Source organism: Diplodia corticola (assembly GCF_001883845.1).
Source record: "Diplodia corticola strain CBS 112549 chromosome Unknown scaffold13, whole genome shotgun sequence".
In the NCBI taxonomy this organism is placed as follows: Eukaryota; Fungi; Ascomycota; class Dothideomycetes; order Botryosphaeriales; family Botryosphaeriaceae; genus Diplodia; species Diplodia corticola.
In genome coordinates this window covers 413,241-438,506 of record NW_017971492.1, presented here as the reverse complement: position 1 = coordinate 438,506, position 25,266 = coordinate 413,241, and the positions used below count along the sequence as shown (strand labels likewise).

Below are 25,266 nucleotides of genomic sequence, written 5' to 3'. Positions count from 1 at the left end.
ACGAACAGGTGGATTATCAGCGGCATTGAGCGATCGTTTGACAGCAGTCGACGAGATTGGTTTTACGGAACGGGTCAAGGAAGGATCTCTGGTGTTAGGCAGGGTGTTATGCCGGGACAACATGACGACATGCGTAGAAAAGGCATTCGAAAATCGAAAAACATTGGAATACAAGAAGCTGGCAGATCTTGATCAAAGTGCAGACTGCATCGTGCGCGAGCGTGGGCCAAGCTAAATAGCAAGACCAGCGCCCGACTTACCTGTGATCGTCGCCAGTCAGGCGCTCTCGGCCCTTGCAAGCGGCAGAGCTCAGCAACCCAAACACTCGCACCCACGCGAGAACATCTGCCAAATCCCGCCTCGCAACGCTCACCCCGCCCATTGGCTCCACGTCGACCGCGACCGACCGCGACCGACCACCATGGCGACCTCGACGCTGCAGATCGACCTCACCACCGTCCTGTCGCTGCTGGGCACGCTCGCCGTGCTGGCGACGGCCTACGCCCTGTCGCTGCGCCTGCTGCCGCGCAGCAGCGGCCCCAAAGCCCGCGTCCTCTTCGTCTGGCACCTCTTCGACGCGCTGATCCACTTCGTCTTCGAGGGCTCCTTCCTCTGGAACTGCTTCTGCGTGCATTGGATCCCCCCGCCGCCGCCTGCCGCCGCCGCCGCCCCCTCGCCCTTGTCGCCGTACTCGATCGCCGCCGCCGCCGCTCACGCCGCCGCTTCGAACGCCCACACCACCACCCCGCCGCCGAGCAGCCCGACGCCACAAGACTTCCTCATACTCACCCCGCCCGACGTCTTCTTCCTGCAGCGCAACGACACGCTCTTCGGCGCCGCGTACGGCACGGGCCCGTTCAGCCGGCTGTGGCAGGAGTACGCCAAGGCGGACCGCCGGTGGGGCGGCGCGGACCTGACGGTCGTGAGCATCGAGCTGCTGACGGTCTTTTTGGCGGGCCCGCTGGCGCTGTGGTGCGCGGAGCAGGTGCGGCGCGGCGAGTGGTATGCGGGACGGCAGGGGATGGAGGGCCGCAAGTGGTTCTGGATGGTGGTGCTGGCGACGGGGGAGCTGTATGGGGGTGAGTCTTTTTCTTTCCCTTCTTTTTTTTTTAATTCGTTTTTGAGGGGGGGTTGGGTTGGGTTGGGTTGGGTGGGAGGAACCAATGGTTTTGTGGGAGGGGGGAAAGGGCTGGTTGAAGAGGTGGATGGAGGCTCGATGGGGGGCGCGGATGCTGGCCGCATGTGAAGGGGACGGGGGAGATAAGAGTTTGTGGTCTGGACAGTTCTTCTGGTTGAAGGCCAATTGGGGTTCTCGGATAATTGTGGAGAACGGCTTGGGGAGAGGGGTTCATGACTTGCATGATGTGGCATGCATGGCGTCTTGGTGCGGATATGCATGGCTGACGTGGTTGGTGATTTCACTCTAGGTTTCATGACTTTTGCACCCGAATGGCTCTCCGGCTCCCCTAACCTGGACACTTCAAACTTCATGTTCAAGTAAGTAAAACCTTGTCCCATCCGCTGTCTCCGCTTCGCTTCGAGCGGGTAGGTATCGTGCTCGAGAAGCTTTTGAGTTTCCTGTGGCTTGGCGGCCTTTCACCGGTGCATTTACTGTTCCTGGCTGACATGTGAATCTGATAGGTGGGTCTACCTGTTCTTCTTCAATACGTTGTGGGTCTGGCTCCCGCTGTGGATCATGTATGAAGCCTACAAGGGTATTACCAGTTCCCTGTCGCAGAAGGAGGTCGTCAACGTCATCAGCTATCTCGAAAAGAAGGCAGACTGAGTGCCCAATGCCGAGATCAACTCTTTGCGAGCCCAATACTTGTAACATCACTTCGTGTTGTAATACAACCGCAGACTGAGATATTGTCATTTGTTGCTGTAATCTCCCCGTCGAGTCAAGATTGTAAAGAGCTGTGCATATTTAGTCGTCTAGAGGTAGAGCAAGTGGTGGTAATCACAAGCGTGACTGCCTTTCAGAATGCCTTTGCTCGAATGACTTGGACTGGTCAGTGACACAAGTTCCAGATCTCGATAGAATGTTGTTGATAAGCTCACCCGTTCCTATCTATCAACCTTGCTATGAGTCGATATCTTCTACACTTCTTATCAGAGCTGTCGATGTGTTGTGGTCCGTACGGGCCACTTGGGTACTCATTTCGGCGTAATTAGTTGCTTCTCACCGCCTGCTTTTCTTATAAAAGTAGGCCCGTTCCTTGACCTTCTTCGTTCCTTAACAAAGACTTCTTGTAGATAGAGCGTAGCTGAATGATAATTCACTACTGTTTCGCAACACGATCACCTGTCACGCACACTCCTCGGCTGTTTCGGTAGGTCGTCTATCAACCTTGCGAAAGTGGAATGCCACAGCAAGTCGATTGATCGATCTCTCATGATGCGATGCTCCAGCATGCAGATTTAAAACTGTAATGCATCAGCATCCTTATAATTCAATGTTCACGTGTCGTTAACGAGAATCTTAGAAGGGAAACAAAAGTGAAACGTCGGGCTTCCGGAATATGGTGTGTTTTTCCTCCTATCGTGATCACGGAGAGATCTGTCTCATCACAGAAGTTGTATGGCTGTATGCTGCTGTCTTAAGTGATCGGGTGGAACCCAGTCAGCGAAAGGCCAAGAGGTTCGTCTGGCACCTGCAGGAGAAGCATGCATGTGATAATTTGGGCGTTTCTTGTTCTCAGGGCGCTGAATAGGTATCAGCCGCGTGTCATGACAAACATTTCAGATTTCCCCGGCCATAAATGCGAAGTTGAGGGCAAGGACTCTTGATTCTTCGACAACACCCAGCGCGGTTCGTCGACTAATATTTATCAGAGTGCAAGTAAGCCTTGTGGCTTTGTGTGGTTCACAGATACTGAGCACCACTGTTACCGCCTTGCACGGCGACTGTTTCTTGAACGGCCTTGACTTTTGCCCAGCACAGAGTCGGGTCGGCGGCAAAGCCAGCATGAAGCCGAAATAATGGAGAGTATTAACGTCTTCAAAAGCTGATTATCCCCACCAGATGTTTTCAGCACCTAGTCATTTTACGCAGTGCCTGCTTCGTCCTTAACACCAAGCAAGTGACTGATCTTCACCGCGGAGTGATGAACACCACAACCATAAAAATTGAGAGCAGATGAAACGGATTTTGATGTAGACTTTGAAAAGAGTAATACACTGCCGATTGCCCAATACAATAAAACCCACAGCATGATAATTACAGATACGTGGGCGAACACGGTTCGAGAAGGCTGGCAGCCAAAATCAACGATCACTAAAATGCTTGACTTGGTGCATTCGAAACTGTGTGCATGATAATTTCCTGATGACCGGAGAGATTCTGAATACGCATGGAGCCGTGTTGCTGCTGCTGCTTCTGCTGATTTCCAACCGCGAAACGTCAATAATCACGATCTAGCTGAATTTTAGCATTCCCTGTTGGTAGCGCTTTACGTAACAATCGGTCCAAGACCCTATCCTACTCTGAACTTCCAGCATTAATACAATCAAGTCCATTGGCAGAGCCAATGAGGTAAGTTTCCAGAATCTTCCCCATACCCTTGGGCTTTGGGGTCGGGCGAAGGCGATTGGATAAGAAAAAGTCATGAGCTTCCCACTTCTTCGTACTACTGGGTTTAACGCTAACGGTCACCCGGAAGTAAGATAAAAGTAGCATTTTAAATGGTGTGGTGAAGGCCGTGTTAGGGTCGACGCAGGCGAAAATGGAATAAATGGGCAGCGGCAGCAGTCGAACTAACCGCCAATTTTCATGTCAAAGAGCTTGCCACCGGTGCACATTTTCTTAGCTACGCAAGACGCTCACTCTCCTGGGCATAGTAAGCATTGTACTGTTAAGTAATCTTTGTTCCTAGCATGCATACACAAGCAAGTTGGAGATACTTCAGTAGGATTGCTCCGAACTGACCTCTACTGAGCCACTCAAGGCACCCAACATCGAATTCCCGTGGTGCTGAGAATCGAAAGGAACTACCTGCAGGTATTGGTGGGATTTTCAGTACAACGAATCCCACGTCGTATAAATTGGACCCCAACATCAGGCGTGGTCAGACAGCGACCGAGATCGTCAACTTTTGTTCAAAGACTGGTCACTCGTGAGTCGCTCAAGGATCACAGAAGGTGTGCTGAAGCAGCTAAAAAGCAATCTAAGCGGGTATTCGGCACAAGTCGAGCGACAGAGGTTACATCTGGAGCATTCAGCACGTTGGGTGGCGCAATCCCCTTTAAGAAGGAGGGCCCAGCTCGACATCTTCAGGCAAAGATCGGCGCCACGTTACCTTCAACAGGAAGATCTGCTCCGACGTAAAGCATGAGGGCGTGACATGATCGCCGGGCCGCCTACGGTAAGCATGCACGTCATCGCCTTAATAGCCATGGCTGGGGCCATGTCCATAAAATCGATGTGTATGTTAGGGACTCGGGCTTGACAGGGATACTCCCGTATAATTGACGTCTGCTGAACCGGGACTGCGGTTCGCTTTCACTCGCATCAGGCCTCGCCGCAGCCTAGGGCTCAGTAGACCAATCGAATACACTGCGATTTCTGCCAAAAAGCCGAGTATTAGGGCTGAATCAAGCTCAGTACAAGGTGGCAAGGCTGATCCGGCTAAAAAGCCACACGTGGGACGTGCTCTCTCTATATTGTTACCACGTCTGTCATGATGACCAAGGCAAAGGGACTCAAGATTGCTTACAGATCATGCGCCTTGAACAATCGGGCTGCTACGCTCAGACTGTCGTCTCCTCACTGTTTCGAATAGTGCGCTTGAAGGTTTGCATCATGTAGCTGCCTTATGGAGATGACTTGATAGTTGTATCTGTTGAATCATGCACGGCAAATATCTAACGAGATATTTGTCGGATTTTACTTGTCGCCCAACATCAGTCGAAACACTTCAATGCCAAGCTTAGGTGTCACAAGGTCACTCACAACCATTGCCTTCGTATTCCTTCAACCGTTGGCTGCAGTCATCCTGCAAGGGATCAACAGAAATCTACCGAAACAGTCGATTGCGGGTCAAGGCACACCAAAGGCTAGAAATCCTCACGCAAAGGATGCCGAAATGTGATGACTGAGGAGGGGATTAATGACTTGCCTTGATATCACGGCAGTGCCATATCATAAAGAGGCAAACGGGATGAAAACAAGAAAGACTAGAGCCATAACGGCATATTAATAGACCTTTGTGTTCTACTTCTAGTATCGCGGCCAGAGCAGCCTGCCCTCTTAACCTGGGAACAAAGCACTTGGGGATTGACACAGAGCTTACCACGGAGGCCACTTAGTGCAAAGCTTTCAGAACCCCCGACGCAAATAAGCAGCCACCGCCGGCCAAGTGTATCCATAGAGCTTAGTTTTCATCAGGCACAAGGGGGCCATGGGGGGAGAAATCCTTCTTAGCAGAAGCCCCTCATCACTTTCTTTCCTCTTGTCAACGGATGTAGGAAAGACTATTATGCATCGAGAAGTACTTCTATATCATTCTAATAACAAATTTGAATTGGAAGCGCGTACTAACAGCTAGTAAAGTGACTACTCAACTGTCCAAGTTTCGTCATAGTAGGCCGTAGAAGTTGCTCCCCGATTACTATCACCAAAATGGCTGTGATAGACAACCTTGTCCACACCGAATCCACGATGCAGTCAGCTTATGTCGATAGTGTGAAACCCAAGTGGGTGTGAGAGACGATTCACTCTTCACGCCACCAGGTGGGATCAACAATGGACCTTGGACTACGAACTCCGCACGAGATCCGCCCGTAGAGAGGACAGTGTCCCACGAGCTCATCTATAAAAGCCAGCAAGATTCCATCAATCCATTCGACATCCAGCAGCCGTTCACTCCAGCTCAGAACCCCCAAAAGCCACCTCCAGCCCCTTACTCCAACCAAAATGCTCTTCACCAGTCTGATCGCCTCCGCCCTGGCCGTCGCGGCCACCGCTGCGCCCAACAGCGGCCTCACCAAGAGGCAGGCAAACACTTGTACGTCTTTCTTACCTGCTGCCACCACCCACTCAGAACACGCCCCATACTGACTCACCAAGCGCCCAATGTCACCCCTGAGCAAATCGCTTTCGCCGTCGTGCAGGCCGACTGCGATATTTTGGATTGCGTCGGCGTGGTTGCTGCCGCCGGCTGCATCGCTGCTGGCATTGCCACCGCCGACGTCCCAGCGGTTCTTGCCTGCGTCGTCGGAGGCGAAGGCGTGGTAAGTAGAGTAGCACCCGCACCCCGAGTGTTGTGTACAGTGCTTGTATTAAGCGATTGCAGCTTTGCGACTGCGCTGCATGCATCGATGCACTCAACGACTTCCTCACCGATAACGGTCTTTGCACCTAATGGTCAGCGGGCAGAGGAGCGACACGTTTCGACGTCTTTCTTTTGATGTGGTCTTTGGCCTTTTATGTGGGGGGGTTTGTTCCGACCGTTGTCGTTCTTTACATGTACCTGAGAGGGACGCTTCGGAGAGTAAGAACTGAGTTTGACCCCGTTCATTGTGGTCACTGAGCTGGTCTCAACGATCTATTTTAGCAACGAATACAAGCTCTACAACCGTATGGTGTCTTTTAGCTACATGTGAACATCAATTCGAATGGGGGGGGATTGCTTTGTTTGTGGGAAAGAGCCGGTGACTAACATGCATGCTTCCGCATTCAACAGCTATCTGATCAAAGTACCCTTCCGACTATGACACTTGCGGCGTACGTGAAGGTAATGCCAAAGGTCGCAATACCTCTTTTGAATAGGGCCCAGTTGACTACGCACCAACGTCCACCTCCCGACCAACTCTCACAAACCCACCAGCCCCAGGCCTCTCCCTCCCCACCCTCTCCACCGTCGTCAACCGTCTCCCATCACCACCGCCTCCCCTTTGCCCCCCACCACCAACCTCCCACCTCAACACCGCCAGCCACACCGCATCCGCATTCCTCTCCTCAAACGCCCTCCTCACCTCTCCTTCCCGCGCCACGACCGCGACGAGCAGCTCCAGCAGCTCCTCGAACAAATCATCGCCAACCCGCACCGTCCGAACGATGGTGGTAAACAGCTCCAGCAGCGCGGCGCGGACGATGCGCGTGGGCGCGGTGGTGTAGTAGTGGTGCTGATGAGGTTGGATCTGCTTCGCAGTAGTAGTAGTAAGAAAGGAGGAGGAGGAAGCGGCATCCGCGCCGGCGCCGCCGCCAGGATGGTCGAGCCGCCGCGACGAGGACGACAACGACAGCGACGACGACAACGAAATCGTCGACGCCGTCCCACCGCCACTGCCCCCACCGCCACTACCGCTGCCGCTACTACCCCTCCTCCACAGCCCCACCAACACCCCCCACACGCCCTCCACCCTCCCGCGCATAAAATCGCCCGCCAGCCCGCACATCTGCGCCGCGACCTCCAGCGCGGCGGCGACGACGTACGCCTCTTGGTCGGCGAGGCGCTGGACGACGACGGGCCAGAGGGCGTCGACGAGCGGGAGGAACGAGTCTTCGTGGCGGGCGAGCGCGGGGCTGGTGCGGCGGAGGAGGGCGAGGAGGGAGGAGCGGAGGGCGGGCGAGGGCGAGGCGAGGTGGTGCTGGGTGAGGCGCGAGATGCGCAGGAGGAGGTCGTAGGTCTTGGGGGCGGGTGGGGGAGGGGAGGGGGGGTCGTTCGCGGTGGTGGTGGCGGCGGCGGCGTCGGGGTCCTCCTCCTCCTCGTCGTCGTCGTTGTCGTCGTCGGGTTCTTCCTCGTCTTCGTCTATTTCGGAGATCAAGGGGTTCTTTTTCTTCTTGTCGAGGTCTTTCCATGGATGCTGGGGGGTGATTTCGGTGATGTCGTGCTCTGGATCGTCGTCCTGTTTTGCTTCTCGGGCTTGGATGTCCTTGAGGACGGTGACGATATCGTCAATGGTTGTCTGGGGCTCGGGCTCTATGGTCTTGGAGATGTCTTCGCCTTCCGTGATTGCGAGCTGCGGCGTTTTGACGCCCTCTTCTGCTATTCCCTTTAGGACGGAAAAAAGCAACTCGACCAATTTGGGATAACCGTGGAATGATTCCAGTGCCGCAAAAACACTTCCAACCAGGTCATCCAAATAGGGCAGAAGCGACGGACCGGAGAGCTTGATCATCATCAATAGTACTTGCGGGGCCTGCGGAGAGATGTCGAATGTGTTGAGTTTCAAAGCCACAGCATTCACAAGGTAATCGACGTTCTCGACGATCAGGCTGCCGACATCTTGATAGGCACAGGAAGTGGCCACAATGTTGAGGCATGTGATAGCGTGGCTGCGAAGCTGGGGTATCGAGGAGCCTACGAGGTGGACGATAGGATACAAGGCATCAACGAGCTCGATCCGGAAATCCTCCTTCAGTGTGCTTGCTTGAAGCGCAATGGCTTCCGTGGCTAGCGCCAGCAGTCTCCAGTCCGCTGCGGAGTCGGCCGAAGAGTCTTGTAGTACGTCCAAGGACAGCGAGTACAACTCTTCCATTAGCTCCTCCCTCGGGCTGATGGCGGCGTCCCCAAAATCGAGGAAGTCCATTATAGGTCCCGCAATCTCGTTTGAAGATTTGAGAAACTCAAGGGCGACCCAGAAACTCGCTAGTTGGGAAGCACCTCTGCTACTGTGGAGTGAGTCGACCAAATCTCGTGCGGCATTCAGCGCTGACTTTGAGGTGCTGACGTTCTTGACCAAGCCGCGAAAATCGTGAATTATTTGCCTTTGCGCAGAGCTATCGAAGAATATAGGGGAGAAGTCAACTGACGGCGAGCCCTTTGTCGTAAGGGCCAGATCCAACGATGCGTTTGCCCCGGCAGACGGTGCTATCTCCTTCAGCTTCGATTGATCCGAGATGGCGACAGTGATTCCATCGCGAAGATTGGATGCCACAGTCCTATCGACGAGATCCATATCAACCCCTTGCTCAGCCAAAAGTTCGTAGCCGGTGGCTATCTGCTGAACGAGTCGACTTTTGGCCGAATCGTCAGGACTCTGCATGACGCGCGGAAGTGAGATGACCCAGCTGTGTATGCTTGACCTGAGCAGTTCTGCAAATCTCTGATTAGCTGCCAGGACCTGCTTGAGTGTAAATTTCATGCCGCCGTCCTCATCAGACCCGCACAGGACTATCATGGTTTCGATCATCATGGCTGCGCTGTCTTGGAGAGAGTCGCGGCAATCTTCAAGAACGGTCAAGCAGAGAGCGAGAAGAGTTGACCGGACTTCTATACGATCATGTTGTCGGATGCGGATTATGTTGGCCAAAGCCTGCTTCGTTTTCGTAGCAGTAGCCTTGAGCCAGGACTGAGTGAGCTTTTGTTGGGTTCCACCGGAAGCCTGGTCGCTCGACGGCAAGTGCTTGGTGTACTCGTCGCTCAGAACAGCCTTGAACAGAGATATCATTATCTCAAGGGAGAGGCGGAGAAGCTCGAACGGGCGGCGCTGCTTGGTCGATGGCGTGAGGACTTTTGCGAGGCCCGAGACGATGCCAGGAAGAAAGCTTGCCAGAGCCTCTCTGTCGTCGAGTGCGGCGCAAGCAGCTCTCAAAGCATGAGCGGCAGCAAGCTGCACATTACTAGATGGGCCGTCTGTCACCCCTTCCAGGATGACGACGATAGCATGGCCTAGAGGCGGAATTGTGTCTGCCGCAGTCAAAGCCTTTCGGCTGCTCTCGCCCTGGCCATAAGTGATAAATAGCTCCGTCACACAAGCAAAGCCAGCTGCTTTCAGTTCTTCAGACACTTGGGTTTGGGCGCTGCCGCTTATCAGAGCAGGCAGCAGAATGAGAAATTGGCGTGACAAGGCAGGGTCGACTCTGGCACGCCATCCAGTGTGGAGCAGGAGCGCAAGGCACTGCAGCGTGAGTTCCAGCGCTGCTATCGGGAACTTTTGCTTCTCCTTCAGCACATGGGACAGCGGGAAGAAGACGTATTCAGCAAGCTTGTCGTCCAGGGCGAGCGGATCAGAGGCAGCGTCTTGCAGGGCAGCATGGAGTTTTCCCAAGGCATCCACGACATGGCGGGGGTTGCCGTTGCGGGCAGCCACGGCCAGCACGGCTTGGCTGAGGCCGATGCAGTGAGGCTTGAGCTGCAGGGCGTCAGCACGGACACTTGGGGCCCCGGTTCCTGCGCAAACGGACTGACCTGCTGGAAAGCGCGGCTTCTGGAGTCCATGGCGTGATGGTGCGGCGAGGGAGGAGCGTGTGGGCTGGCAGGGCCTCAGGCATGGCGCGACCAAGTTTGCTGGCGGAACGGGCAACAGCCTACGCAGTGGCACGAAACGGAAGGCTGTGTGCCGTCAAAGGTGAGGGTTGAGCAGCAGTGAAGGCAGCGGCAGGTGAGGCGGGCGGCGGGCTTGGCATCGTCGGGCGCGCGTCGGGCGGCGACTCGAAGCTCTGGAGCTCGAGCGAGTCGCGTCGCCGAAAGTCTGAGCCCGTCCCAAACGCGTACTTCGTCACGCCGCAAGCAACAACCGCGCCCCTCCTCCACCCACCCATCCCGCCTCCATCCTCCCAATCCCCCGCCACCAGCTGCGCCCGCCCGCCTGCACGTCTGCGCTGCCGAAACACGTTCCCCTCGCGCTTCGGCGCATCCCACCGCCTCCTGGAGACACCGCCATCATGCCCGGTACGCGCAGTCGCGCTAGCGCCGCAACCCAGATCCATGACGATGCAGACGACGACCACCCAGCATCCGCCGGCCTGACCTTCAATGAGCCCTTGACATGGCGCGCCGGAAAGCCCATCCCCGTCGCCGAGCTCCTGCGCCGCCTGCAGGCTCTGTCGCAGGAGCTGCGGGGTCTGGATCAAGAGGAGGCAGAGCGCGACGCCCTGCTGCCCGTCGCGAAGGAGCTGGCATCCCAGAACCTGCTGTCGCATAAAGATCGCGGTGTCCGTGCTTGGTCTGGCTGCTGCATCGTCGACATGTTCCGCCTATGCGCTCCCGATGCGCCCTACACCGCGTCGCAGCTGAAGGTAAGACGCGCCCCAGCATGCATTTGCGCCGTGAATGCTGACCCCCAGTGCCCAGGACATCTTCATGCTCTTCATCAACACCATATTCCGCGCCCTCTCCGACCCTTCGGACCCTTACAACAGCCAGCACCTATATGTTCTAAAATCGCTGGCCGAGGTCAAGAGTGTCGTCCTCCTCACCGACATTCCATCCTCCAGCAATCTGATGATTGCATTGTTCACCATATGCTTTGACGTCCTGTCGGGCCCATCCAAAGCCGAGTCGGGCGAGGAGCTGAGCAAAAACGTCGAGCACCATATGACGGCCGTGCTCGCAACTTTGGTCGAGGAGTCTCAAGGCCTTCCTGGCGAGGTCGTGGACGTCATTCTGGCTCAATTCCTACGCGCGGATCCCAGGTCGATAACGGGCAATGGCGCCAAGGGAAAGAAAGGGTCCCAGCTTGATGAGAGGCAATCCACTCTGTTGCTGAGGGAGGCACCGCCCGCGTACAACATGGCGAAGAACATTTGCAATGCATGTGCGGACAAAATGGCACGCTTGATCAGCCAATACTTCAGCTCCGTCATCGTAGACGCTACCACGGCTGGTGTTGGCTCTCTCCACAAACCTGGCAAGCATCGGGGTAGGAGGGAGAGCAGCGTCGGGGACGATCCTGATGACGATCGGCCCCGTCAAGTCACGGAAGAGGATTTACAAGAAAGCCGCAAGGCCCACAGACTTCTGCGCGAGCTATGGCGGTCTGCGCCCATGGTTCTGCAAGACATTGTGCCCCAGCTGGAGGCCGAGTTGGGTGCGGAAGATGTTCAACTGCGGATTCTTGCGACTGAGACCCTCGGAGACATGGTGGCCGGAATCGGGGCAGCAGGGCCACCTCCGCCACCATCCTACAACCCGTCTGCCTATCCCCCTCAAAGTCTCACATCTCCTTCGGAACGCCTACAAACTTACAACTTCTTGACTACACCGACATCTCCTCATTCATTTTCTTCGAGATACCATCAAGTTTACGAAAGCTTTTTGAGCAGGCGCAACGACAAATCCCCCGTCATCCGTTCGGCCTGGGTTACGAGCATTGGCAGGATCCTGGCAACTAACGCTGGGGGGGTTGGTCTGGACGTCGAGGACGAGCAAAGACTACTCAAATTCCTCGGCGACATGCTTGTGGACGGAGACGAGCGTGTGCGTCTAGCTGCTATCAAGACGATTGAGAGGTTCGAGTTCGACGACATCCTCTCCAAGCTCGGGAGCAGAGGCGGGATTTCTGAACCCAGTTCCGTCCTCAGTAATTTGGCCGACAGAGTCCGCGATCGGAAATCCGCAGTCCGCACCGAGGCCACCAATCTTCTCGGCAAGGTTTGGGGAGTCGCTGTTGGTGCCATTTCTGAAGGCAGCGAGCGTGCCGCTCAGTTGCTTGGTCCAATTCCTTCTCGCATCCTAGACGCTTTCTATCTCAATGATCTGGAAGTCAACGTTCTCATCGACCATGTTCTCTTTGAGCAACTTCTGCCACTAGGTTACCCGGCAATCAAGAACAAATCTCGCAGTCAGGACAACCAAGCAAACGGGAGGACGGAGCATACTGAAGCTGATTCTGACAAACTCAGAGTTGAACGAATCCTCATCCTCATCAGAGATCTTGTTCAGCGGTCCAAGGTGGTCCTATTCTCCAAGCAGAGCAACCAGGTCATGCTAGCCAAATACATGGAGGCGCTTCTGAAAAAGTGTGAAGATTACAACGGCGGTGTTATAGAAAAGGGCGAAAAGGAAACCAAACTCCACCTTGGCAAGCTTATCGACTACCACGCAAAGACCCTGCCAGAATCCTCCAGGGCTTCCGAAGACCTCTGGAAGTTCGCCAAGATGCATGATCGCCGGGCCTACCAGCTCATCAGATTCTGCATCGCTCCGGACAGCGACTACAGAAAGGTTTACAAAGCCATCAAGGAGCTCACCAAGCGCATGGACGATGCCACTGGCTCAACGGCGACCATGCTTGACACTTTGATACCCCTGATATACCGAGCAAGTGTTTTGCTGTACAACAAAAGCCATGTGCCCGCCATCATTGAATTCTCGCGGACGGACGAGAAGGGTCTCGGGAGCACAGCTCATGAAGCGCTCAAGGAGATTTCTTCCCGCAACCCCGACGTTTTCCGAGGCTACGTTCAGGAAATGTGCAGAGCGCTGGAGAACGAAGCGCCAACGGCGAAAAAGTCGAATGGACCCGGTGCGGTGGACGATCTCAAAGCTTGTGCAGGTTTCGCCAAACGATTCCCAAAGGATGTTCCCGCGGAGCGCAAATTTGTTCAGAGCATGGTCAACTTCGCCGAGTACGGCACACCGCCCAAGGCGGCCAAGTACGGCGTGCAGATTCTCCTGACCAGCACGGACAAGAAGGATATGCACGCCCGCGATCTCCTTCGCAAGAGCACCAAGGGCTTTGAATACGGGAAAAGCAACTATCTCGCTCGCTTGGCCTCCATGAGTCAACTCATGCTCCTCGGTGGAAAGGCCATTGAAGATGAGATTGACCCTGTGATCGACATCTGCATCAACCAAGTGTTGCTGACCAAGTCAGCGCCTGTCGATCCTGCAGATAACCCTGCATGGAGGGACGAGCCAAGCGAAGACTGTACAGCTAAAATGTGGGCGCTCAAAGTACTCGTGAATCGCCTCCGCGGCATGGCACCAAACGACACCATAAAGGAGACGTCTGCTCCAGTTTTCCAGCTCCTCAGGACCTTGGTCACCAACGACGGCGAGCTGTCAAAGAAGGTTGAGAGCCCTGCAGCTCAGAAGTCGAGATTACGTCTCCTCGCCGCGCAACTCCTCCTCAAGCTCTGCCACGAACGCCGCTTCGACGCGCTGCTCTCGGGCCAGGCCTTCAACGAGCTGGCCGTCGTCGCCCAAGACCCCAACCCGAACGTGCGCGAAGGCTTCGTCAAGAAGCTCATGAAGTACCTGGGGCAGGACAAGCTGCCGCGGCGCTTCTACGCGCCGGTGTTCCTGCTGGCGTTCGAGCCCGAGCCGCGGCTCAAGGACGGCGCGACGACGTGGATCCGGGCGCGGCAGTCGGCCTTCTCCAAGACGCGCGAGCCCGTGTTCGAGAACGGGTTCGCGCGCTTCCTCAGCCTGCTCGCCCACCACCCGGACTACAGCGCCGACCCGGACAACCTGCGCGACTTTGTCCAGTACGTCATGTTCTTCCTCAAGACGGTGGCCAACGCCGACAACGTCTCGCTCGTGTACCACGTCGCCCAGCGCGTCAAGTCGGTCGAGGACGCCATCGACCCCGCAAAGAGCGAGAACCTCTACGTGCTGAGCGACCTCGCGCAGGGCGTGATCCAGCGGTTCCAGACGCTGCACGGCTGGAGCATCCAGGCGTTTTCGAAGAAGGCGCGCATGCCGGCGGACGTGTTTGCGAACCTGCCCGGCCACGACGTCGCGCAGGAGATTGCGGAGAGGCAGTACGTGCCCGAGGAGCTGGTGGACGAGCTGGACGACCTGGTGAAGGCGAGCATGAGGACGAAGAAGGTGAGAAGCAATTTTGTCTTCTTCTTTTTTTTTCTTCCTTCCTTCCTTTCTTTCTTTCTTTCTTCCCTTTCTAGCTGGATGGATGGATGGACGGAATACTCGGGGATCCTACCACCAATATCAAATGAACGCGAACGCTAATCAAGAAATCCCACCGCAGCGCAAACCCGACTCCTCAGGCGACGCTTCCACCCGCGACAAGAAACGCGCCCGTTCCTCAATGGCGTCGTCGTCCGGCCTCGCCATCCGCAAAGCGGCGTCGTCGAAGAAGATGAAGAGGCCGAAGAAGGCGAAGAAGCCTCGGAAAGGCGGCGACATCCCGGCCAGCGAGCGGAGGCGCAGCGGCCGCGTCGTGGGCGAGCGCAGCTACGCGGAGTTGGACAGCGATGACGAGGAGGGGGGAGCGGCCGAGGATGACGAGGAGGTTAGTGAGGACGACGACGAGGAGGTTAGTGAGGAAGAAGAGGAGGCGAGCGAGGAGGAGGGTGAGGAGGGGGGAAATGAGGATGTGGAGATGGCGGATCGGACGAGCGAGGGGGAGCGGAATGGGGCGGCGAGTGAACAGGAAGAAGAAGAGCAAGAAGGTGAAGAAGAAGGCGAAGGCGAAGAAGAAGAGGAGGAGGAGGAAGAGGAAGAAGAAGAACAGCCCGAACCGCAACCAAAAGCCACACCGAGAAAAGCACGTGGCGGTGCAAGTCGAAAATCTGCGGCTGCCGAAACGCCAAAGGGTGGTGGTGGCGGGAGCGCGGTAAAACCGTCAACATCGGCGAAGAAGGGGAAAAAGGACAGGAAGGCGGATGAGGCGGCGGTGGACACGCCTCCTCCCCGGGCCTCGAGGAGAGGCGCCAAGGCGGCGGAGGACAAGCCGAACGGCGAGACGCCAGGCACTGCTTCTTCCACCGCAGCGAAGGGGGATGCTGCTGGTGGGAAGAGATCGACGAGGAGATCGGGGAGGTCGTAAGCGGGAGGGGGAGGGGGGGAGGGGACGGAGGGATGATGAGGGATGTCGCTTTTATTTTAGCACTCTCGCGCTCACTATTACTACTACAACGACTGCTGCTGGGCGAGAAGATACGGCAAAGTGAGGAATGGACGGATGGATGAATGGATGGATCGACGGGATTTATGCGTCCTTTTTTTTTTCTTCTTCTTCTCTCTTCACTATTGACCTCTCACCCACGGTCTGGATTCCGCTAAGAGACCGGCAGGAGGGGGAGGGGGTTTTTATTTTCACTTTTTCTTCCTCTTGCTTTTACCGGACATGGAAGTTCGTTTTGCTTGCTACTACACTACGTGCTTATTACGACGATGATGGAAATTGATGGTGGTGGCTGTGGTAAGGAGAGAGAGAGAGAGGGAGAGCCAGCCGCCGGACAAGGATGGGAGCAAAGAGCCTTTTTGTGTGATATAGCTCGGATGGTATAAAGTCGAAAGAGGATGGATATTGGTTGCGCGCCGGAAAGAAAAGACGAATTCAACGGAAAGGAGGGAGGGAGGGAGGGAGGGGAAAACGAAGTTCATTTTTCAAAGCATTCATTTCTTCTTCCAAAAGTCTTTTACTACTACAAGTTCTTTTTTCGTCGGTGTGTCGAGGCTTTGTGCTTTGCTAACTGCGTGGCAGGCTGTGTGTATGTCTGGTGGCTGGGGGGCTGTCGACGCTGACCGACGAGGGAGTGAGTAGCACGGTAGGTACGCAGGCAGGCAGGTAGGCAGGTAGGCAGGCAGGCAAGTAAGTACGTAGGTAGCAATAAGGTGATTCAGGCGGGAGAGGTCTCTTGTTCTGTGCTTTTTCCCCAGCGCTGAGTGTGCAGGGAAGAAGGAAGGGAGCAAAGGAACGGAAGTGCAGATCAGAGGATTGTCATCCTCTCCTGCTTTCCCACCCATCGCTCCCAGCATTGATTTGTGTCTCCGAGTCTGTACGATCTGTTTTCTCTGGTTGCTTTTTGATTTTTTTTCCTCTTCGTCCCAGCTGAGTCTCCATCTGCTGGGAGACCCGAGGAAAAGGAGGATGCTCATTCCATTTATTTTTTTTGGGGCAAACGAAAGGTAAGCAGAAGAGGGAACGGGCGCTGTACGTGGATGCCTTATCAAAACAGAATCGACAACGGATGGAAGTAGGTGCGCTATGTATTAGAAACAACATTGATAAAAAGGCAATCGGGAAAGAAAATCACCTGGTGTACTCTTATATAAGCAAGGGGGCCAATCCGGGCAGGAACTTCAACTACCTCGATCTTGTTGCAATGCCAAGCGAACAAACACGTTGGAGTGAATGAAGAGAAAGTCAACTATTCAATGTTTTTTCTTTTTTTTTCTGTGGGAGGACAGAAGAGCGCATATGCTCATGAGCAATATATCATTCAGCGGTGTTGCATTCAGAAAGACTTTTTGTTTGCTATTCCTTTTGCAAGCCGTCCGGCGAAAGAACAACAAGCAAATAGCGCACGCTAATAAGCAATCACATCGAGGGAAAGAAAAGGGAAAAGACGCGTTAGATAGGGGTTTTGTTCGAAGAGAGGGAGGGAGAGAGAGATATAGACGAGGCAGAAAGAGACAGCAGAACTCCGGTTCGATCCTTTGGTCTTCCCCCCCTTTCATACCTCGTGCTAATCGGAAATCCATCGTGAGTGCTTTCCGCACCTTTTTCCTTCCCGAGTTCGGGACTGCCGCTCACCTTCTCCCAATCCAACAAGGAGACGCTGATCCCAAATAACCTTGATACCACCACCATCCATCCATCATCGCTAACAAAAAAAGAGCCAACCTTCCTCTCTCTCCTCTCTCTAGCACCGCCGACGACGCCGCGCTTAAAACCTCGACCTCATCCTCTGCGTCCTATACGCAGTGAAGCCGACGTACGCGCCAGCCAGGACCATGCCGAAGAGGAGGAACTTGAAGAGGAACCAGGTCCAGCTGCCGCCCTCCTTCTGCTTCTTGCGCTGCTGGGCAGACAGCTTCTGGGCGCGGGCGCGGCCGCGGTCCTTTGGCGGCTGGCCGTCGACGCCGGCGGCGCTGGGCTGGTACAGGTTCTTGGTCGACAGCGAGATGATGTCGTGGTTGTCGGCCAGCTCGCCCGTCTCGGAGCTGAAGCCGAGGTACGCGACGGACGGGATCTTGACGTCCGTCACCGTGAAGCACTCGATCCAGTCGTTCTCCGACTTGTACTGCAGCTCCAGCTTCAGCGACTTCTCCGCAAAGTACGTCAGCTTGGCCTTGGTGGGGATGGCGGCGTTGCGAAGGCCGCGGGCCTGTTTTTTTTTTTTCGTTTCGTTAGTCTCTCTCTCTCCACCCCAATGCCTAGTTTCAAAAGCACATTCCCGCGTCCCGGGAGGAGGGGAATGGAAGAATGGGACGTGTGACGTACAGAGCAACCGGCCAACTCCTGCGCCTTGCCATCCGTGTTCTTATCATAGCTCGTCTGGCCGTCGCCCAGCATGGCCATGACGTAGGGGAAGACGACGCCGGGCCTGTTGTTCTTGTACGTGTCGAAGAAGATGCCCAGGCCCTCGAACTTGTCGACGCTGCCGAAGACGGGGCCCTGCTGGGCGCGCTGCTTGGTGAGCCACAGGGCCATGCCGTCGCCGTACAGGTTGCCCGAGCCGTGGATCTTGAACTCGACCTCGACCTCCCAGTTGGTCGCCGTCAGCGGCACGCGCGAGAACAGCCAGCCCGAGCGCGAGCCCTTGTCGGCCGTCAGCCGGATGTACTTGTCCGTCCGCACGACCGTGTCGCCGCCAAAGTCGAACCAGCGGCTCTGCATGTCCGAATCCAGGTAGGGCTGTTACATTTTCCGAACAAACAGGTTCAATGGCGTTAGCAAAAAAGCTTCAATCGTACGGCCGGCGCGTTAGGTTTTTTTTTTCTGGCGTCGGGCTTCGCGAGCGTTGGGCATTGCTGCGTGGTGTGGGCGTGTGGCTAACGTACCGGTTGCAGGCTGTGGGTGCGGAGCTGTCGAGCTGTCAGTTACACCATCTCCCCCAATTGTGCCGAGACAGAAGACGTACCGGGATGCTCTTGACCTCGGGCGCATCCTGGGCGGCGGCAAGGCCCAGGCTGCTGGCGAGCAGCGCCAGGCAGGTCCACGGGAGAAGCATTGGAGAGGCGGTCGCTCAATCGGCGGGAAACTTAGGGAACAAGGAGCGGCCGGAATATATGGACGGAGCTACGCAGGAACAGAAGCTCGGCGGGGGAAACGGACGAAGGAGATAATGATCGTGGTTTGGCTCTGCGCACAGCGAAGAAGCCCTTAATTCGCTGCGGCGCTGTGGATAATGTTTCGGGGCGGCCGTGTGGGAAGGGTAAAGAGAGAGGGCGTGGGCGGTGGAGCTTGGTTGCTCATGCGTGATGTCTGGCCTCTTCTCGTCCAGTGCCTAAAGCCATCTGGCAGCGGGGCGGGAAGCTCGGCTCGCATGACTCGCGCCCGCCCTCCGCCTGCCTTTCCGCTTTCCGTTCTCCGCTCTCCTCTCAGCGCCGCCGCCGCCGCCGCCAAGCGCCCGTTTGGCAGCATCATCGAAGCTGCAGCTGTAACGAAACTTCTGCCTCTCAACTCAAGTCCCAAACACCAAACATCCCGCCCATCTCCCTCACGACCCAACCCGCTCGCAACCTGCCCACGCGCCCGCCATGGACTCCCTCAACATCACCTCCTCCGACCCCAAGGTCGCTGTCATGCAGCAGATCCGTCAAGAAGCCGCCGTCGCAAACGCCCGCCAGCTGGTCGAGGTACGAATCATCCCGCAATCCAACACATCGCCGTTGTCGCCCAACCCCGCCCATTATTTCGCAGCACACTTCTCCCAAATCGCTTCCACGCGGCCCGAGAAAAAAAATCATTACCCATTGCTCGTCGCATTGAACTGATGAAAAATGTGTGACCAGAAACTGAACGAGCACTGCTTCGAGCGCTGCGTGCCCAAGCCCGGCACCTCGCTGTCCAAGGGCGAGGAGACCTGCTTCACCCAGTGCATGGAGAAGTACATGGCCGCCTGGAACGTCGTCAGCCGGCAATACGTCGCCAAGCTGCAGCAGAACTCGGCCGGCGGCGTGAGCCTATAAAGCGGAGAGAGCCAGAAGCGAAAGAATACTGGTGGAAAGGGACACACAAAGGCCGAGAGCGCTGTGGATGAGGATATGGGGATGCATTCTAGACAAGACAACGAACGAGGTGTGAAATGCTTGTCGATCTTGAATTAGACGTCATCGGATGCATTCGCCGACAGGCGTAGTGGTGATGGCGGGAAAGAAAAGGCTCGTTACAACGAAGCAATTGTACATTATGGCACAGCACGGGAAGGAGAAAGGGGAAGAGTTCATCTCAACCATCGGATAGATGGCGCTGGCACGCGCCGGACGGAATCATAGCGCCTTCACGGAGCGCTGGAATTATTGCACCAGGAAGCAACAACAAACTCAGCTCTCTCAAGTTCAGACCAAGAAAGATTTCAAAATAAACTCGGTCAAGATACACTTTGTCACACAAACTCCTTGCCATGCTGGTATTGATTTTCCTACCCTACTCGCCGTTGACTCGAAGACGGCGGCAGGGTCGGTCTGCCTTATTTGGCGGCAAACGTCTTCTGCCTCTGCTGGTACTCCTTGATGACGAGCGAACAAGCAAACTCGGCGCACAGCTTCTTCCTCCGCGAGGCCGGCAGGTTGTTGGCGAATTCCAAGCCGCTCGCCCTCTCGACCACCTCGAGCGGGACCTCAAAGTCCGCCAGCGGCTTGTCGTTCGAAATCTGCGCGTTGGGCAGCACGAACGCGCCCAGCGCGACGTTGCCGCCGGCCTTGCCGTCCTCGGCGAAGATGACCTTGTAAAAGTGCGTCGGCACGGCGACGTTGGGCGGGCTGCCGATGACCTCGTAGCTGACGCGCCACTTGCCGTCGGGCTCGCGGCGCGGCAGGTACAGGGGCCCGGTGACGATGCGGACGCTGGGGTAGCGGTGCGTCAGGCGCCGGCAAAAGTCCTCGAGGTGCGCCCAGTAGTCGCGGTTGAAGCCGTCGCCGACCTGGGGGCACATGTTGCTGAGCGCGAAGGTCGCGTCCATGGCCTCCTGGCTCCACTTGGCGTCCGCCGCCGGCACCTGGTGTCCGCGGTCGTAGCCGCTGCGGAAGTAGTCCTTCAGCTTCGCGCGGAACTTCTCCGGGATGGCCGCGTCCTCGACGAAGGAGCTGTGCTTGCGGTCGCCGTTGTGCGTCGCCAGCGACTCGGGAGTGATGTGTTCGGCGACCCAGTCCGGGTTGCGCGTCTGCCGGTTGAACGAGGACGTGAGCGACTTCGCGGCGCGGAGATCGTTGACGGGCCCGGGGAAGCCATATTGGAAAAGACCGTTGGGATCGACGGGTGCGGTAGCGAGAGACTTTGCGGTAGGATAGCCCGGGACAGGTGCCGGTGGTGCGGCGCCGCTGGATGAAGCACTGACAGGGACCACCGGGACCTCTTTCTTGCTCGAGTAAAAGGCTGCGGTCGCTGCAGCTCCGGTGGCTGCGCCTGCAGCGGCGATGATGGCGAAAGTAGCCTTGGACATGGCGAAAAAGGTGAAAGCGGCGAGATCAGACGAAGAATTGGCGACGAGAGGGATATGGAGATGAAGGCTGCCTGTCACGCGCAACGCAGCCCGGAAGCTACGGTGTTGATCAGGTGCGCCGGCGACGCGTAGGAGGGTGCGAGACGCGCAGCTGCAGGGTCAGTCACAGCGGGCGTTGTGAGAGGTGGTCATGCTTCAGCGTCGATCCTGGAACACCTCGGCCCGCTTAGTCACGCAGCTCGCTGCAATCCCCGACACCTTGTTGGCTGGTCGAGTTGCTGGATTTGGCATCCAGCTGAAACTGGTGTTCGACTGTCATTCCACTGGCCTGTGTGCTAAGGGCCGAAGCATTTCCATCGCCATGCAAATAAACGTTACAGCACACAATCGAAAGCGATTGCGCCGGTATCCCGTGCATCCAGAAACTTTGTCCGCCCAGAATTTTCCCCCAAATACTCCTGCTGCGCCGAATGCAAAAGCGACAGGTATGTGTATGACCTGAAGCGATGCCTTGTCCCACCATGCCATGCCCGTGTAGCCAGCAATAACCCTTAGTCGCTAAAAGAAGAAGGAAAAGTTCTATCGTTTGTGGGGAGAGGGGAGGAGGAGGAGCGGTCGTGTCGTCGTCGTTAAAAGTCGTTGCTGTCCTTGCGCTTCTTGCGGCCCGCCCTGCGCTTCTTGCCCTCGCCCTCCTCGGGCGAACCGCCGCGGTCGACGGGGGCGGGCGCATCCGAGACCTTGTTGACAATCTCGTTGAGGAAGTCGAAGTGCTCGTCCTGCAGCACGGCCGACTTGAGATGGGCGGCCGAGACGCGCTTCGACGAGCGGTTCTTGGCTTCGGTGGCGGCCTTGGTGACGAGCGAGATCATGAAGAGCTCGAGGGCCTTAGCTGCATGCGATGTCAGCGGGCGGGGCTGCTACCAAGGCTAGTCGCAAGTAGGGCTGAGACTTACCGACAACGTGGGGCGTGACTTGGGCGACTTTGCCAACGTCTTCGTCGGCCTGCATGATGCGCTTGATGCGCGCGGCAGGGAATTTGGTCTTGACCTCAATGCCTTCGGCGACGCCCGGGGCCTGCTCCATGGCCTCGGACTTGATCATGCCGCCATTGGCATCCATGAGATCACCTGGCTCCATGGTCTCAGTCTTGAGGGTGCTGGGCACGGAGTAGAGCGGCGACCACTGCTGGCCGTCCTCACCTTCGAACTTCATCTGGGCGGCCATGGGGGGTGGTGGGTAGGAGATGCTGTTGCGGGGTGTAAAGTAGCCGGTGGGCGGGTTATAAGCGCCGGCCGGGTTCGGGGGCGGCGCGTAGGGTGACAGAGGTGGCGCGTGCGAAATGGAGCCGCGATACTTTTGGTGTTGGGGGTGCAGTGGCTCGGGATCGGCTTGGCCGTGGTCGTAGGCTGAGAGATCGGGCGAGCGTGGGGCGTATGAGTCCTCCGGGCCCTCCATATTAAAACGCGAAGACACACCGAAACTTATAGACGGAGCGAGGGCGCGCGCTAGTGTACGCCGACTGCGTGGGTATGCGGAGGCGGTGATTCGGCGCAACACCCAGTAAAGTGGGCCCCCGACCGCCCGAGACGAGAGACCGGGACGGAGGGCGTCGGTGTAGCTGCGCCGGCTGCGAGCTTGGCGCGGAGCGGGCGATGCGACAGAACAGCAGCGCTGGGCGTGTATACAGCACCCGGACGAAAGCGGACTTAAGCTGCGCGCGAGAGATGGGCAAGGCGATTCTGGCGCAGCACCCAGCTGCGAGCGAGGGCCGGCCTTTATGCCCGCGCCTGCCGCCTTGCAGCACCCCTGCCACCGGCCAAGCCTGAGCCACCCTTCTTAGTGGCCGCGTTTGGGCACGCCTTTAGGACCGCAAGCCTAACTCAACATCAACCTCCTCAAGCGCTGCCGCCCGGGGACCGGCCAGCCTCATGCGAGCGCGCGCGACCTCCGGCGTGGCCGGGTCCGGTCGAGGCCTGCGCTGCATGACGACACCACGGACCCTGGACACCACCAGCATGCCCGCCGCGCGCGTTGCCGCCGCCTTACGGCTGCCTGGCGCTATCGCCATTGCGGTTTCCCTGCCCAGCGCTGCCGCCGCATGCCGCTGAGGGCCGCCGGCACCTCCGCCGCTTGCTTTCCGCTCTCCGCCGCCTTCCCTCTGCACAGTCAAACGCATCATATTTTCCGCTGCATGTTGCCCGGGCTGCCACACGCACGGCGCTTGCCGTTGCCAGAGCACACGTCGCATTCTGGACCTGCAGTGCTGTCCAGCCCGAATCATAATTTCGGCATAGCTGCAGCTGTGTAACTGCCTTGAGGCTGCACGCGCGACCTCTTCACGGACTGAGGCCTTGTGTCGCCACCAGGCTAACTCGGCGATGACGGCTCGCTTCGTGTTGCAACATGGTCGGGAAGGTCAAGCCTTTGTTTTGACGCGTTGTCAGTCTTCTTTATCGAATACATATGCGTCTTTCCCTGCGCTTCGTCAACCGATTTCGCAGTTTTCTCATGTAGCAATCCCGATTCAGCTGGCTCTAGACCCGTTGCCATCGGAGTGTGACTCAAGCGACTTGCAAGTCGACGCTCGAATACAGATCTGGCTAGAGGATCGACATGCCTGACATGGAAGGTAGATGTGCTTGGGCTGCTCCATGCCATTTGTACAGGGCCAACTACGTCATCCAAGAGCCTCAGGGTTAATGAAGCCCGGTACTGGGGCACTCGACTGCCCGAACGCGCTAGCACTGAAACGCCACGCCCTGCTTCTGCACCATGTTCTTGCCGCCGCCTGCGAAGCCCGTGCCCTCGCTCTTGATCTCTACTAGCCCAGGTTTGGGCTTGTCTTTCTCCTTCTTCTTGCCTGCCTTATCCTTCTTCGACTTCTTTTCCGGTGTCAACGGAATCTCGCATACATAGCATCTGATGACGCCAAATTCCGCGGTGGGATCGTGCGCATCCGCCTCGTTATGGGGCGTCATAAACTTGGAAGTACAGGGCTTGCACAACACATGGCCGCAAGGAATTCCCATCATTGCCTTGGTGGCGTTGGTGAGAGCCTTGCGACAAGCCGGACAACTGCGCACCGGATCACCGCCCTTCACGTCCTTTTCCTCGGTGAAATCCAAGGTCGTCAGGGTCTTCAGTGAGTACTCATGAGGTTCTTCATCAGAGGAGCCTGGGCATATCGGGTTCAGCTTCGCCTGCTTTGTTATGGCATGCAAAGATCCGTTGTCGGCGGTGTTGGTGTCAGGTGTCTGTGAAGGAACCCAGAAGGAGGGTAATGTCGACTTGGAAATAGCTTCGCGCTGTTGTCACATTGTCAGTCAGAACAGCCCTGTGCTTCCGACAGGGCGAGAGAATAGGAAGAAAAGCAGGGAAAGACGGACCTTCTCTTCACTCAGCGCCTTCCGTACTTTGCTTCGCTCTTCCCGTGCAACCCTCATGACTTCTTCCTCGTCGAACTCGAACTTTCTCTTCACGCCCTTGTTCCCATCCGCACCTTCGACCACCCTCTCGACCATGACTTTTCCTGCTTCCCTTCCCACGATCGTGCCGCCCATGCCCTTCGCCTCAAGACCCATTTGGACTCTCTCGAAGTCCTCAATAGCTCTTTTCTCCTCTTCCGCTTCTTGTCTCACTCTATCTTCGGCCTCATCCCCTGCTCTCCGCTCGGCCTCCTTCTCCAACCTTTTTATCTCTTTGCGCTGGGCCAGCAGGTTGTTCATGGCGCATTCGCGGCAGAAGATGTCGCCATGCGCACAGGCAACGGGATCGCGGGAGGGAAGCAGGCATAGCTTGCAAGACGAGAAGGGTAGGAATGAATCGCGCGACAGACGTGTGCGCGCGGTGCCCCAGGTCGACTTGAGCTGCTCGCGCTCATAGGAGGTGAAAAAGGCGAGAGAGGTGTTGCGCTTGCCTGTTTGCAAGTCAGCGTTTGGTTCCAAGGCGAAGACGGCATTGCTCCCGTACTGTGCGACATGTTGTGCAGGTCGACGCAGCTCCAGCGCGGTGGTGCTCCGGCTGCGACAGCTGGAAAAGAGCGGTTGGCGTTTCGGCAGGCGGCGGGCGGCGGGCTAGTAGAAGCGTCCCGCGCGTGTCAGGAACCGGCGATGACGACGAGCGACGGCCAGGACTTCCTTCCTGGGGCGGCGGAGCGGGCTTCGGTTGACGGAGAAGGCGGAGAGGAAGCCGGCGCGCGTGTGCGAGTCCAAGCTCCCCACAGGCGCGTTGCCCTGACCCGT

The 25,266-nt window shown here is 56.9% G+C and overlaps 9 protein-coding genes across 9 annotated transcripts; 4 read left to right on the top strand and 5 right to left on the bottom strand.

The window, feature by feature from the left end:
- Positions 1-421: 421 nt before the first annotated feature.
- Positions 422-1,786, top strand: BKCO1_13000140 (emopamil-binding protein; the record flags this gene model as incomplete). The annotated part of the gene is made up of 3 exons (XM_020270863.1): positions 422-1,079; positions 1,428-1,497; positions 1,642-1,786. 3 exons carry the CDS (start codon positions 422-424, stop codon positions 1,784-1,786), a joined length of 873 nt encoding a protein of 290 aa, XP_020132429.1.
- A 4,128-nt stretch (positions 1,787-5,914) lies between these two features.
- BKCO1_13000139 (uncharacterized protein) lies at positions 5,915-6,362 on the top strand (the record flags this gene model as incomplete). The annotated part of the gene is made up of 3 exons (XM_020270861.1): positions 5,915-6,005; positions 6,068-6,231; positions 6,294-6,362. The coding sequence occupies 3 exons, from the start codon at positions 5,915-5,917 to the stop codon at positions 6,360-6,362; spliced, it is 324 nt and encodes a 107-aa protein (XP_020132369.1).
- Positions 6,363-6,780: 418 nt separating this feature from the next.
- BKCO1_13000138 (heat repeat protein) lies at positions 6,781-10,163 on the bottom strand (the record flags this gene model as incomplete). The annotated part of the gene is made up of 2 exons (XM_020270860.1): positions 6,781-10,077; positions 10,134-10,163. The coding sequence occupies 2 exons, from the start codon at positions 10,161-10,163 to the stop codon at positions 6,781-6,783; spliced, it is 3,327 nt and encodes a 1,108-aa protein (XP_020132368.1).
- A 446-nt stretch (positions 10,164-10,609) lies between these two features.
- On the top strand, positions 10,610-15,459 carry BKCO1_13000137 (sister chromatid cohesion and dna repair protein; the record flags this gene model as incomplete). Its single annotated transcript, XM_020270859.1, has 3 exons — positions 10,610-10,963; positions 11,019-14,498; positions 14,659-15,459. The coding sequence occupies 3 exons, from the start codon at positions 10,610-10,612 to the stop codon at positions 15,457-15,459; spliced, it is 4,635 nt and encodes a 1,544-aa protein (XP_020132367.1).
- Positions 15,460-17,305: 1,846 nt separating this feature from the next.
- BKCO1_13000136 (lectin family integral membrane protein) lies at positions 17,306-18,592 on the bottom strand (the record flags this gene model as incomplete). The annotated part of the gene is made up of 4 exons (XM_020270858.1): positions 17,306-17,746; positions 17,863-18,276; positions 18,423-18,446; positions 18,503-18,592. The coding sequence occupies 4 exons, from the start codon at positions 18,590-18,592 to the stop codon at positions 17,306-17,308; spliced, it is 969 nt and encodes a 322-aa protein (XP_020132366.1).
- Positions 18,593-19,121: 529 nt separating this feature from the next.
- BKCO1_13000135 (mitochondrial import inner membrane translocase subunit tim13) lies at positions 19,122-19,553 on the top strand (the record flags this gene model as incomplete). The annotated part of the gene is made up of 2 exons (XM_020270857.1): positions 19,122-19,220; positions 19,377-19,553. 2 exons carry the CDS (start codon positions 19,122-19,124, stop codon positions 19,551-19,553), a joined length of 276 nt encoding a protein of 91 aa, XP_020132365.1.
- Positions 19,554-20,053: 500 nt separating this feature from the next.
- BKCO1_13000134 (mitochondrial nuclease) lies at positions 20,054-21,025 on the bottom strand (the record flags this gene model as incomplete). The annotated part of the gene is made up of 1 exon (XM_020270856.1): positions 20,054-21,025. One exon carries the CDS (start codon positions 21,023-21,025, stop codon positions 20,054-20,056), a length of 972 nt encoding a protein of 323 aa, XP_020132364.1.
- Positions 21,026-21,654: 629 nt separating this feature from the next.
- Positions 21,655-22,480, bottom strand: BKCO1_13000133 (cbf nf-y family transcription factor; the record flags this gene model as incomplete). Its single annotated transcript, XM_020270855.1, has 2 exons — positions 21,655-21,914; positions 21,979-22,480. The coding sequence occupies 2 exons, from the start codon at positions 22,478-22,480 to the stop codon at positions 21,655-21,657; spliced, it is 762 nt and encodes a 253-aa protein (XP_020132363.1).
- Positions 22,481-23,763: 1,283 nt separating this feature from the next.
- Positions 23,764-25,004, bottom strand: BKCO1_13000132 (ring finger domain-containing protein; the record flags this gene model as incomplete). Its single annotated transcript, XM_020270854.1, has 3 exons — positions 23,764-24,330; positions 24,412-24,941; positions 24,995-25,004. The coding sequence occupies 3 exons, from the start codon at positions 25,002-25,004 to the stop codon at positions 23,764-23,766; spliced, it is 1,107 nt and encodes a 368-aa protein (XP_020132362.1).
- Positions 25,005-25,266: the final 262 nt, after the last annotated feature.